A 12,930-nucleotide genomic window follows, 5' to 3' on the forward strand; every position below is an offset into this window, starting at 1 on the left:
CTAAGCCCAGGAGTTGGAGGTTGCTGTGAGCTGTGACGCCATAGCACTCTACCAAGGGCGATAAAGTGAGACTCTATCACTTAAAAAAAAAAAAAAAAGATAAAAGCTATTCACTTCAGTTGTAATTAGCCCTTCTGAGTTCTAAGTCAAAAATGGGGGAATTCTTTTTTTTTTTTTTTTTTGTAGAGACAGAGTGTCACTTTATGGCCCTGGGTAGAGTGCCGTGGCCTCACACAGCTCACAGCAACCTCCAACTCCTGGGCTTAAGCGATTCTCTTGCCTCAGCCTCCTGAGTAGCTGCGACTACAGGCGCCTGCCACAACGCCCGGCTATTTTTTGGTTGCAGTTTGGCTGGGGCGGGGTTTGAACCAGGCACCCTCGGTATATGGGTCTGGCGCCTTACCGACTGAGCCACAGGCACCGCCCCAAAAATGGGGGAATTCTTGACATTCCATATTACCTGGATGGGAGTAAAATGTATGGTTCCCACCAGTTGGGAAAGGACATTTAGAGCAGGGACAGGATCAGTTCTAGCCTAAAGCTTTGTGCAAGAACTTGTCATTTAAGCAAATGACTCAGGGATGGGAACACATTTGGTCTTACCTTGACACAGCTAAGCCAGTTGGTATTTTACCTTCCTACTAGAAGGTCACTTATCATTCAACTCAACAATGCAATCATGGTATACCTGTCCCTCGAATGCTAGCTTTTCAGGATAGAAACACATTTTCTTGCCTCCCACCTCCTAAGCTAGCTATAGAGTTAACTAACCTTCATAGTGAACAAACTCTCAGATACAACAAGAGCAGAAGAACCAACTGACCTGTACCTATCTTAGGACTAAATAATTTGGCTTTGACCACAGAGCAAATAGGGGGTGGGAGAACCTGTGGCCTTGGGGCCACGTGTGGCTTTCTGGATCCTTCACTGTGTGACTGAATCCAAATTTTACAGAACAAATTAGAATGGCATCTTGATCTTCATCCAATTTCTCCCTGAGTTTATCTTGGTTCTGAGGCCTCAGCTTTGTATCTTGAAATCAGTTATGTCCTGGCTGGCTCTACTGTCACCTTATCCTACCTTAGTACCCTAACTCTGGCTCCTGATCTCATCAGTATCTTAAGCCTTAACTCTTTATTCAACTCCCTTTTTTTATTTCAAAGTTTCCTGTCCCTAGTGCTCAGCATTTGGGACCTAGCCCCAAAACTCTAAGGTCTGGCTAGAGGTTCATGAAATACCTGCCCACCGAAGGCACCCTCGCTTTCCCTCCTGCGCGCTACCTGGAGATGCTGCTCCTCCTCCTGGAAGGTCTTCTCCAGCTGCTCCACTCTTGCCTGCTGCTGTGCCTGCTCTGCACATAGCTGAGACTGTAAGTCCTGCAGTTCCTGCTCCATTTTCACAATTTTCTTTGAGTTCCCCTTTGGAGTCTGCTTTTTTACATTCAGAACTGCCAACTGTTGTTCATGCATCTGTGTTTTCAGCTTCAGAATCCTGGACATGGTCACCTTAAAGAGCTCTAAGCTGCTCTGAGATGTTGAAGGGTTTGAGGCTTTCTGCTTATGATGAAGCTCTATGACTTCTGGGAGGCCAGAATAAACATGAGTCTCTGTGTTCTTTTCATTTGGCTCAAGAGAAGTCAACTTAGGATCCAAACATTCAGAGAGTTGGTTGGACACTTCACCTTTTCCATGCGACTTCACTAGCTGACCAGTTTTATAAGACACTTTTATTTTGGATTTCAGATTTGAGGGTCCTTCAGCTCCAGAACCCTCATCCAAACTAAATTTCCTTTTAGTTCTCAAATTCTTATTTTTTTCTATCATCTGATCATCCTTTGGGAAAAGACAGGGATATATTCTCTCCCAGTCTTCTTCAGTAACTTCATATTCATACTCTGCATTCTCTTTACTTTCCAGAGGCACTCCAAGCTGGATGTGGTCTCCTTTATGGATGGAATAGACCTTTAAAGGTTCCAGACGTTCTCCGTTCAGCCAAACACCATTCAGACTCTGGGGAAAGGGAAAGACAGACAAAATAGACCCATGATTTTCCTCCTCTTAATAGAACTTTTCTCCTGCTGCTGAAAAATCTTCTGCCTTTTCAGAAGGAAAATCTTAAGAAAAGAAAAGAAGAGAAAAGAAAAGGAAAAGGGAAAGGAAAGGAAAGGGAAAGAACAGAAAAGAAAAGGCTCATAGCCCATCATCCTTAGATACAGCATTATTTAGACAGTGCTTTGAGGCCAGACACAGTGGCTCACGCCTGTAATCCTAGCATTCTGGAAGGTTGAGGCAAGTGATCACTTGAGCTCTCAAGTTCCAAACCAGCCTGAGCAAGAGTGAGACCCCTGTCTCTACTAAAAGTAGAAAAACTAGCCAGGCATTGTGGCAGGTACCTATAATCCCAGTTACTCAGGAGGCTGAGACAAGAGGATCACTTGAGTCCAAGAGTTTGAGGTTGCTATAAGCTATGATGATGCCACAGCACTCTACCTAGGTCAAGTGAGTGAGACTCTGTCTCAAAAAAAAAAAAAACAAGGCTTGGCACTTGTACCTCAGTGGCTAGGGTGCCAGCCATATACACTGGAGCTGGCAGGTTCAAACCCAGCCCGGGCCTGCCAAACAATAATGACAACTACAATTAAAAAAAAAAAAAAAAAAAAAAGCCAGGCGTTGTGGCGGATGCCTGTAGTCCCACCTACTTGGGAGGCTAAAGCAAGAGAATCGCTTAAGCCTAAGAGTTTGAGGTTGCTATGAGCTGTTACACCATGGTACTCTACCAAGGGTGACACAGTGAGACTCTCAAAAAACAAAACAAAAAAAACCACCACCAAAAAAACAGTGCTTCAGCTTTTACCTCTATTTCACATTCATGCCTCCACAGAGCACCTGCCTGTATAAAAGGCAGGAATCATTTTATTACTGGTGGAGGATTTACTCAACAGATACAACGGCACTAAAATAAATGGAAAATAGATTGCTCTTATTACCTAAACTGGAGGCAATAGCCCCAAAGTAGAAAAAACCGCTATTTGTGAAGGAAAGAGATCTAATGTTAAGGGCCGTGAAACAGGCTTGTTCAGGAATGTCATTCAAGTACTGTCTCTGGATGTGGTCCCCCAACACACTGGTGAAGCAAAGCACTTCCCAATACACCTAAACAAAAAAAAAAAAAGAGAGAGAGAGACAGAGTACCATACCTGGTACTGAGGTCAAATGGCAGGTGGGACCTAACCCAATTAATACCAGCAGAGGGTGGTACAGGATAGTGATTAAAACACTCTCTGGCTCAGCGTCCGTAGCTCAGTGTCTAGGGTGCCAGCCACATACACTGGGGCTGGTGGGCTGGAACCTAGCTCAGGACTGCTATTAATTACACGGCCTTTGGCAGTTTACTTAACCTCTTTATGCCCCAGTTTTGTCTGTAGAATAGTAATACAGGTCCAGTTCCTACCTCACACGGTTCCTATGAGTAATGAGTGACACAATGTGTGTAGAACACCTAGCACAGTGACCTGCATATAATAAACAGACACCACCTTTGCACTGCCCAGGCCGTTCAGCCGTCCCTGGCCTGAACGTCTCCACTGTGGCCTCGTCTCTGGGTGCCACCACTTACACCTTTCAGTAAATATATCAAATGCAAAGGTGGAAGATAAGAAGACAACTTTTAGCAGCTGTGTAAAGGACAACACAAGGGCACAAATAAATCTGAGATCACCTAGTATGTCCTATAAATGTATAGGAATATCATGTGGAGCTGGACTAGCCAAGAGATGCTAAATGGAAATGATAGGTCCTAAAATAAACTTGAAACAAATGCATGATTTGGAGTTAAAAGATACTGGCTGGCATTTTAACCCACAGTAAAGACTTAAATTTGGTGGACAGGCCAGAGATGAAGCTCACTTCTGAATTGAGATTAAAACTAATATTTATACTGACAACTATAGCTACCTACTTTCAGCCAGAAGAAAAATACCTGGTCAATCCAAATATGAGGGACAGGGGCTTGACTACAAAGCACAGAGGAAGAAGGGGACGTAGAGTTCAGATCTTAGCTCTGGTTTAGCATTAGGCTCTTGTTTCCAGTTTTATCTTATTAATGGCTTGAGCTGAATACTGGTGTTGGGCTAACCTGGCTCATCTAGCCAATCCTCTCCCACCCTTTCTATTCAGCTTGAGAAACTATGGGGAATGATCAGTTCTGCTGACTTCCAAAATGATACATGAGAAAATACAAAGGAAGGGAATGGAGCCAGAACAATCTATTTGAGAACACTTTTACAGCAAAATAGTTGATTTCAGATTATACACACAAGAAAAGGATCTCAGGAGTTAAGTAATGTAACATGGGAGCTACCTAATACCAAGGTACAGAAATTTAAGAAAAGTCTCAGAAACAAAGAAAAGGTAAAAGAAATAAAGTTACAGAAGTAGCCTAAGGCTAGAGAAAACAAGAAAACAAGTTGCTGGGGCAACTTCTAAGACATACTGCAAGCCCTCTGCTAGAATGCCTGCACTAACCTACCTCCTTCAACGCCCGTTTAGTCTAGAAAATAAGCTCTCAAAATTCTCCCATCACATTTTGTCCTTGGATCCCTCTACATTTACCCATTCATCACTTCTTGGTGACACCTAGTGGTATAATTTGGACAATAGCTCCCTGAGTCAGGTCTGTTCACAAAGAGACTACAGAAAAGAACGAAAATCTCATGTCTGTATAAGAACAATTACGTTCTGCACAGGTTATGACTTCAAATAAAATGGTTTAAATAAATCATGCTTTGTTCCAATGCTTTCTTGATGTTGGTTTTCATAATCACCAGCTTGAACAATGTCCACAGCAGTAAAATGACACTACCAGAGGAAAGCCTACAGATGTCTCTTGCTATCAAGGTGGGATAACCCATATCCACTTAGACACAAATTACTTCACCTGTGGCTCAATCTCTGTCCAGCTGTTTTTATACAGTTGTTGTGCAGAATGGAAACTCAAGGCCAAAGACAATGTTTTATTGAAGTTTTCTAGATGAGTTATGCAGCTCATTGGTTTTTCAACCCTGACTATACGGTAAAATCTCCTGGCTGTAAAGAAAAATCACCTAGGAAGTTTAAAACAAATAGCGGTGTCTGAGTCTCATCAGACTAGAGTGAGTTAACTGGTCTAAGGTGGGAACTAAGTAAGGTTCATACACAAACACATATAGTTGTGTAACTGTGTCAAGATACAGTGTCCCTTTGTAGTCAATTGTTCCCCCACCCCCAGGCAACTACTCATCTGTTCTCTACCCTACATAGACCTGTCTGTGTTCAAATGTAACATAAATGGGAATCATACAGTATATGCCCTTTTAAATCTGACTTCTTTTTTTGTGACAGAGTCTTACTTTGTTGCCCTCGGTAGAGTGATGTGGTGTCACAGCTCACAGCAACCTCAAATTCTTGGGCTAAAGCGATTCTCTTGCCTCAGCCTCCCAAGTAGCTGAGACTATAGGCGCCTGCCACAATGCCCGGCTATTTTTAGAGACAAGGTCTCCCTCTGGTTTAGACTGGTCTCGAACCTGTGAACTCAGGATATCCACCCATCTCAGTCTCCCCAGAGTGCTAGGATTATAGGTGTGAACCACCATGCCCGGGCTAAATTTGGCTTCTTTAACTTAGTGTAATGCCTTTGAGATGCATCCATGTGGTGGCATTATCAGTAGTTACTTTTTATGGCTGAGTGATACTGAAGATATGTGTGGACCACAGTTTACCCATTCCCCACTTGTTTTTTTCCAGTTTTTGGTAAATATGAATAAAGCTTCTATAAATATTCACAACAAATGGGCGGCGCCTGTGGGTCAAGGAGTAGGGCGCTGGTCCCATATGCTGGAGGTGGTAGGTTCAAACCCAGCCCCGGCCAAAAAAAAAAAAAAAATATTCACAACAAGTTTCTGTAAGAACAAGTAATCATTAGTCTTGAGTAAATACTGCCAAACATTGCTTGAGCCCAGAAGTTTGAGGCAGTAGTGAGCTGTGATTGGGCCACTGTACTCTAGCCTGGGTAACACAGCAAGACCTTATCTTTCAGGGGAAAAAATTTTTTTTGAAACAAAAACCAGAAAAACAACAAAAACCCACAAAACCACCAAATAGGTTTTCAAAGTGGAGGTACCGGGTGGCGCCAGTGGCTCAAAGGGATAGGGCACTGGCCCCATATGCCGGAGGTGGTGGGTTCAAACCTAGCCCTGGCCAAAAACTGCAAAAACAAATAAATAAATAAAAATTCAAAGTGGAGGTACCATTTTATATTCCCATTCCCATAATTCCAGTTACTCTGAATGCTTGTCAGCACTTGGTATCCTGAGTTTTATTTTAGCAATTCTAATTCATGTGTATCAGTTAAGACTTTTTTAAAAACTTTTTTTTTTTTTTTTTAGACAGAGTCTCACTCTGTCACCCTGGGTAGAATGCCATGGCATCACAGCTCCTGGGCTCAAGCAATTCTCTTTGCCTCAGGCTCCCAAGTAGCTGGGACTACAGGCACCCGCCACAATGCCTGGCTATTTTTAGAGATGAGGTCTCACTTTGGCTGAGGCTGGTCTTGAACTCCTGAGCTCAGGTGATCCACCCACCTCAGCGTCTCAGAGTACTAGGATTACGGGTGTGAGCCACCACGCCCAGCAAAAAACTCTATAAAGCACAACATATGAACATAAAAGCGCACAATCATAAATGTACAAAATAGATGAATAATCACCAAGTGAACATCTCAATGTAACATAAGATTAAAAACAAAACTTACATCATCAGTATTCCTTAAACCACCGTGCCTCCCTCTAGTCAGTAAACCTCAATCTCAGCAAATAAAGTGACTACTATCCTGATTTAACAACATGTTAAGTTTGTCTGATTTTGAACATTATATAAATGGCACCATATTCTTTGTATCTTGTTCCTTTCACTTAGTAACACGTTCGTGTGGTTTAGCCATGTTGTCTGTTGTACATGTTATGTAGCAGCAGTTCATTCATGTTCTCTACAGCATAGTGCATCACTGTAAAAATATTGCACAGTTTTCCACAGTTTATTTATCCATTCTACTGCTCAGGGACATTAGAGTCATCTCCCTGGGAGTGAATACACTGTGTCATGCGCTCTATAGTTTGACTTTAACAAATAATGCCAAATAAATTCCTGAAGTAGTCATACCAATTTACACTCCCATCAGAAGAGTTAAGAGTGCTGTTTCTTCCATATCCTTCCCAATATCTGGCACTGGGCAATTTTAGCCATTCTGGTGGATGTGTAGTAGTATTCCACTGTGGTTTCAATTTGCATTTCCTTAATCATTAATGAGTCTGAACAACTTTTCATGGATACTGAACATTTAGATACAATCTTTTGTGAAGTGCCTGTCTCTTGCCCATTTTTAAAATTAGGTCTTTTCTGTCTTTTTCTTATTGTTTTGGAGCTCTGTATATATCTGAGTATAAGCCCTTTATTGATTATAATATGTAGGAAACATCTTCCATTCTGAGTTTGTCTTTTACTCTCCTAGTAGTGTCTTTTTACGTATGCAAGTTCTTCATTTTGTTGTGCTACCATTAGTTATTTTTAAAAAGTATCTCAGATAAAGACAAAAATGGGAAACAGAGTTGAGAAGCACTACTGTAGTTGCTGGAAGATCAGAATACAAACTATCCCAAGCAGCAAGATTTATTCACATAGAGTATACTCACCAAAGACTTCAAATGCTAGAGCAAATAGAAGAACAAAGCAGGAATAACCAGGTAGCAAGTGAAAAGCAAAAGGAAAGAAGGGGAATAATGGGAAAGCTCAGACAAGACATGTCCAAGCCTCTAAAGTGTTTCACGCTGTGATTTTACAAAAGAGCTGGATATTAATACAAAGGGTGGGCCATGTAAAGATTATCAATTAACTAAAACCTATACAATTAGAACCATGCTCATATTGTATGCAGAGTTAGCTGTTCTCCAAAGTTTTTTCATTATTTTGAGCCAATTTAAACTAAAATAACAATTGGTGCAATTTTTGTATCTATACTTAAAGCTCTCACTTTCTGGCCATTCCAGCAGATAAAAGAGACTATTTTACAACAAGAGAATGCAGCTCTGAGTTTTGAATTATTAGAAACACTTAACTCTTGAAAGAAACTTAGCAAATGACTTCAAACATGACCATAACAATAATATCCTGCAGCTAAAATTCGAGTCCCTTATAGGCAGAAGAGGGCTGCCATGAATAAACCAGAAAGAAAGGGAGCATCTATTGTGCCAAAAAAAGGGGGCTGAGGGTTTACTTGTAAAAATAGCTCTATCAAAATATCTCAGTCCTAAATCTAAGACATGAAATGATAAAAAATCTTAGAAGAAAGGGTGGGGAAAACTCTTGATGTTGAACTGGGGAAAGATTTTTTGACAAAGACTTCAGCAGCCATTGCAACAACAATTAACAATTGTGGCTCTGTGTTTGTAGCTCAGCGGCTAGGGTGCCAGCCACATCCACTGGAGCTGGCGAGTTTGAATCCAGCCCAGGTCTGCTAAACAACAATGACAACTACAACCAAAAAATAATAGCCGGGTGTTGTGGAGGGAGCCTGTAGTCCCAGCTACTTGGGAGGCTGGGGTGAAAGAATCACTTAAGCCCAAGAGTGTGAGGTTGCTACGAGCTGTGATGCCACAGCCTCTACCCTGGGCAAGTAAGACTCTGTCTCAAAAAAAATAATAAAATAAAATAAAAATAAAAAATTAATAAATGGGACTTAATTAAACTGAAAAGCTTCTGCACAGCTAAGGATACAAATAAAGGTGAAGGACAACCTTCAGAATGGGAAAAGATATTTGCAGGGTATCAATCTGACAAAGGGTTGACAACTAGAATCTACAGAGAACTCAAATTAATCAACAGAAAAAGAGGCTCGGCGCCCATAGCACAGTGATTATAGGCACCAGCCCGGTGGCAGATTCAAACCTGGCCCCGGCCAGCTAAACAACAACGATAACTGCAACAACAAAAAAATAGTCAGGTGTTGTGGCAGGCACCTGTAGTCCCAGCTACGGGAGGCTGAGGCAAGAGAATTGCTTAAGCCCACGAGTTTGAGATTGCTGTGATGCCACAGCACTCTACCAAGAGCAACAAAGTGAGACTGTCTCAAAAAAAAAAAAAAAAAAAAAGAGTAATCCCATCTACCTCTGTGCAAGAGATATGAACAGAACCTTCTCTGACAAAGACAGACAAATGGCTAACAAATGTATGAAAAAATGCTCATCACCCCTGATCATCAGAGAAATGCACATCAAAATCACTCTGAGATTATCACCTAACCCCAAAGAGAATAGCCCACATCACAAAGTCTCAAAGCTGCAGATGCTGGCATGTATGTAGAAATTAAGGGAACAATTTTACATTGCTGGTGGGACTGCAAAGTGATACAACCTTTTTGGAAGGAAGTATGAAGAATCCTCAAAGAACTCAAATTAGACCTCTCATTGTTTTTTTTATTTATTATTATTATTATTTTTTATTTATTATTATTTTTTTAGACAGAGTCTCACTATGTCATCCTTGGTAGAGTGCCATGGCATCACAGTTCACAGCAACCTCAAACTCTTGACTTAAGCAATTCTCTTGCCTCAGCCTCCCAAGTAGCTGGGACTACAGGTGCCTGCCACAACGCCCAGCCATTTTTCTGTTGTAGTTGCCATTGTTGTTTGGCAGGCCTGGGCTAGGTTTGAACCCACCAGCCTCAGTGTATGTGGCTGGTGCCCTAGCCACTAAGCTATAGGCGCCAAACCATAGACCTCCCATTTGATCCTGCAATCCCATTACTGGGCATCTACCCAGAAGAAAAAAAAAGTCCTTTTATCATAAGGACATTTGCACTAGACTGTTTATCGCAGCTCAATTTATATTGCCAAAACATGAAAACAGCCTAAATGCCCACCAACCCAAAAATGGATTAACAAGCTATGGTATATGCATACCATGGAATATTATGTAGCCATTAAAAAAAAAAAAGAAGACTTTACATCTTTTGCATTAACCTGGATGGAGGTAGAACACATTCTTCTTAGTAAAGCATCACAACAATGGAGAAGCAAGAATCCAATGTACTCAATTCTAATATGGAGGCAATAGATGATCTAATACAAGGGGGTGTAGGGGAATGAGGGTTGGGGAGAGGGGAGGAGGGAGGAGATAGGGGATTACAATGTATAGCACACCTCTTGGGGGCAGGACACAATTACAAGAGGGACTTTACGAACAACTGTAATCAGTGTGACCCAATTCTTTGTACCCTCAATGAATCCCAAATAATAATAATAAAACCTCAGTCCTAGCTTTGCTCACAAATCAATTATTTCACTTCAAAACCTAAAAGTTTTTTGTTTGTTTTTTTCTTTTTGAGACAGAGTCTCACTTTGTCACCCTCGGTAGAGTACTGTGCAGTCACAGCCCACAACAACCTCAAACTCTTGGGCTCAAGCAATTCTCTTGCCTCAGCCTCCCAAGTAGCTGGGATTACAGGCTCCCACCATAACCCCTGGCTATTTTTGGAGATGGGGTTCTCACTCTGGCTCAAGCTGGTCTTGAGAACCTGTGAGCTCAGGCAATCCACTCACCTAAAAGTAAACCTACCAGTCAATTCAGCAATCCCACTACTTGGGATACACCCAAAGGAAAGGATGTCATTATATAGGAAGACACATGCATTTCTATATTCATCATGGCACAATTCACAACTGCAAACATACAGAAACAACCTAAGTGCCTATTAACTGATGCATGAATAAAGAAAGTAGAGTATGTGTATATATACAGGGTGGCCATAAAGTTTGTGTGCAATTTACTACGTTAAACTATTTTAAATTGCACAGGAACTTTATGTCCACCGTGTATGTATATCCACACATCATGGAATACTACTCAGCCATAAAATAGAACAATGTCTTTCACAACAACTTGATTGGAACTAGAATCCATTAACCTAAGTGAAGTAACTCAGGAACCAAAAAAAAAAAAAACCACATGTACTCACTTAAAAGTTGGCGCTAAATGATGATACAGCATGGTATCATGGACTTTGGACAGAGACTCAGAAAGGAGAACATGAGAAGGGGTTCAGGGATCAAAAACTACCTGTTTGGTACTAAGTACACTATTCAGTTGATGGGTACACAGAAAGCCCTGACTTCACCACTATATAATTCATTCGCCTAACAAAAAACCACTCATACCCCTAAACCTATTGAAATAAAAAGAAAGGGGGAAAAAAAATCAGTTACCTCACCAACAATTATAGCTAAAAGGTTTAAAGCAATTGTATAGAAAAGTCTTAGGAAAGGATCAGGAACCTAGCTGTCTTCTGTATAACCTGACTGAATGAGACTTGAGAAGAGAGCCATCTGATAACAACAGTGTAGAAGAAAGAGTACAAAGTAAACGCTGGCGAGTGAGTCCACAACAATCATGATCTGCTGTTGGCATGGGCTGCCTCTGAATTCCTGTGGGTGATATTCTAAGAACACTAAAACTGGACAGCTTGCGGCTTCCCAACCTATCAAAATCTGATAATCCCACAAATGGACTGCATCCATATTGCACATAATGAAGGAAAGAAGCAGTAGAGAACTTACCTCTATTAATATTGTAATCCCAATTCTCATATAGCCAACTTAGATGAGGAAAACATCTTTTCCTAAGTTTTGTTTGTTTTGGGGGTTTTTTTTTTTTGAAACAAGAGTCTCACTCTGTTGCCCAGGCTAGAGTGCAGTGGCATCACCACAGCTCACTGCAACCTCAAACTCCTAAGCTCAAGCAATCCTCCCACCACAGCCTCCTGCAAGACTACAGGTACACACCACCACACCTGGATACTTTTTCCATTTTTTGCAAAGAGGGACCCTATGTTTCCCAGGCTTTTCTCTAACTCTTGGGCTCAAGCAATCTTCTTGCCTTGGCTCCTTAAAGGATTATAGGCATAAGGTACCATACCTGACCCAAAAGGAATTTTGATATAAGCTATTAGAGGTTTTTAAGCCTTGCAGCTACAATACATAGTAAATTTTTTAAAATTATGAAGCCAGTATAACAAATCGCTGAAGAATTTTACTGGCATGTGACAACAGCATGGTAGAGAAAATTACCTGAGTTTAAGTCCTGTTCATTTACCCATTCACCAGTTACACAGACAGGAGATCATGGGCAGAACAGTTTATCTCTCTGGGCCTCACATTCATCTGTCTACATAAGGTACCAATTTCTTTTCTGCTCATGGTGCCTTGGTAAAAGTGCTGAACTAATTTATTTAGTATTTATACTGTTTCCTTTAACACACTGTCAGCTCAACTCAATGCTAGAGCAAGACTTCTACATTGTTCTGCAAGGGCTTAAATCTACCCTGTTTCCCTGAAAATAAGACAGTGTCTTATTTTAAGGTGTACTCCCAAAGATGCGCTAGGTCTTATTTTCAGGGGACGTCTTATCTTTCCTATAAGTAGGTCTTATTTTCGGAGGATGTCTTATTTTCGGGGAAACAGGGTAGCAGTTTCACACATGCAAAATGAGGCTGCTGGGCCAGCCTGTGGGATATCCTTCCTTTCTAACAGGTACTTGTAAAATCCTTAGAACCAGGGCAGTGAAGCAGTGTGAAATGGCGCCTGAAGACATTTTATACCTCCTAAACTAAACCTTAACTGTTTTTTTTTTTTTTGGCCAGGGCTGGGTTTGAACCCGCCACCTCAGGCATATGGGACCGGCGCCCTACTCCTTGAGCCACAGGTTCCGCCCAACCTTAACTGTTTACATTAGAATTTCTCTCACCTCAAACTCTATATTTTCATCATATTCCTGATGGCTGATTTATCTGCACTTTAAGCACTTTCTAGTTGCTGGGCTTTATATACTATTTCACCTCCCTTACTAC

At 41.3% G+C, this 12,930-nt stretch overlaps 1 protein-coding gene across 9 annotated transcripts in view; it reads right to left on the minus strand.

Moving 5' to 3' along the window:
- Positions 1-12,930, minus strand: part of RNF8 (ring finger protein 8) — a 40,270-nt gene that overhangs the window by 19,741 nt on the left and 7,599 nt on the right. For 5 of the 9 annotated variants that reach the window (XR_008382263.1, XM_053600889.1, XM_053600895.1 and 2 more), the window contains exon 3: positions 1,239-2,009. Coding sequence is in view for 8 of the 9 variants with exons in the window: in XM_053600889.1 (XP_053456864.1) it covers positions 1,239-2,009 (771 nt within the window). In the remaining variant the exon portion in view is untranslated. The remainder of the gene's footprint in view (positions 1-1,238; positions 2,010-12,930) is intronic. The other 4 variants (XM_053600896.1, XM_053600893.1, XM_053600894.1 and 1 more) reach the window with 1 other exon arrangement.

Source organism: Nycticebus coucang, chromosome 9, assembly GCF_027406575.1.
Source record: "Nycticebus coucang isolate mNycCou1 chromosome 9, mNycCou1.pri, whole genome shotgun sequence".
Lineage (NCBI taxonomy): Eukaryota > Metazoa > Chordata > Mammalia > Primates > Lorisidae > Nycticebus > Nycticebus coucang.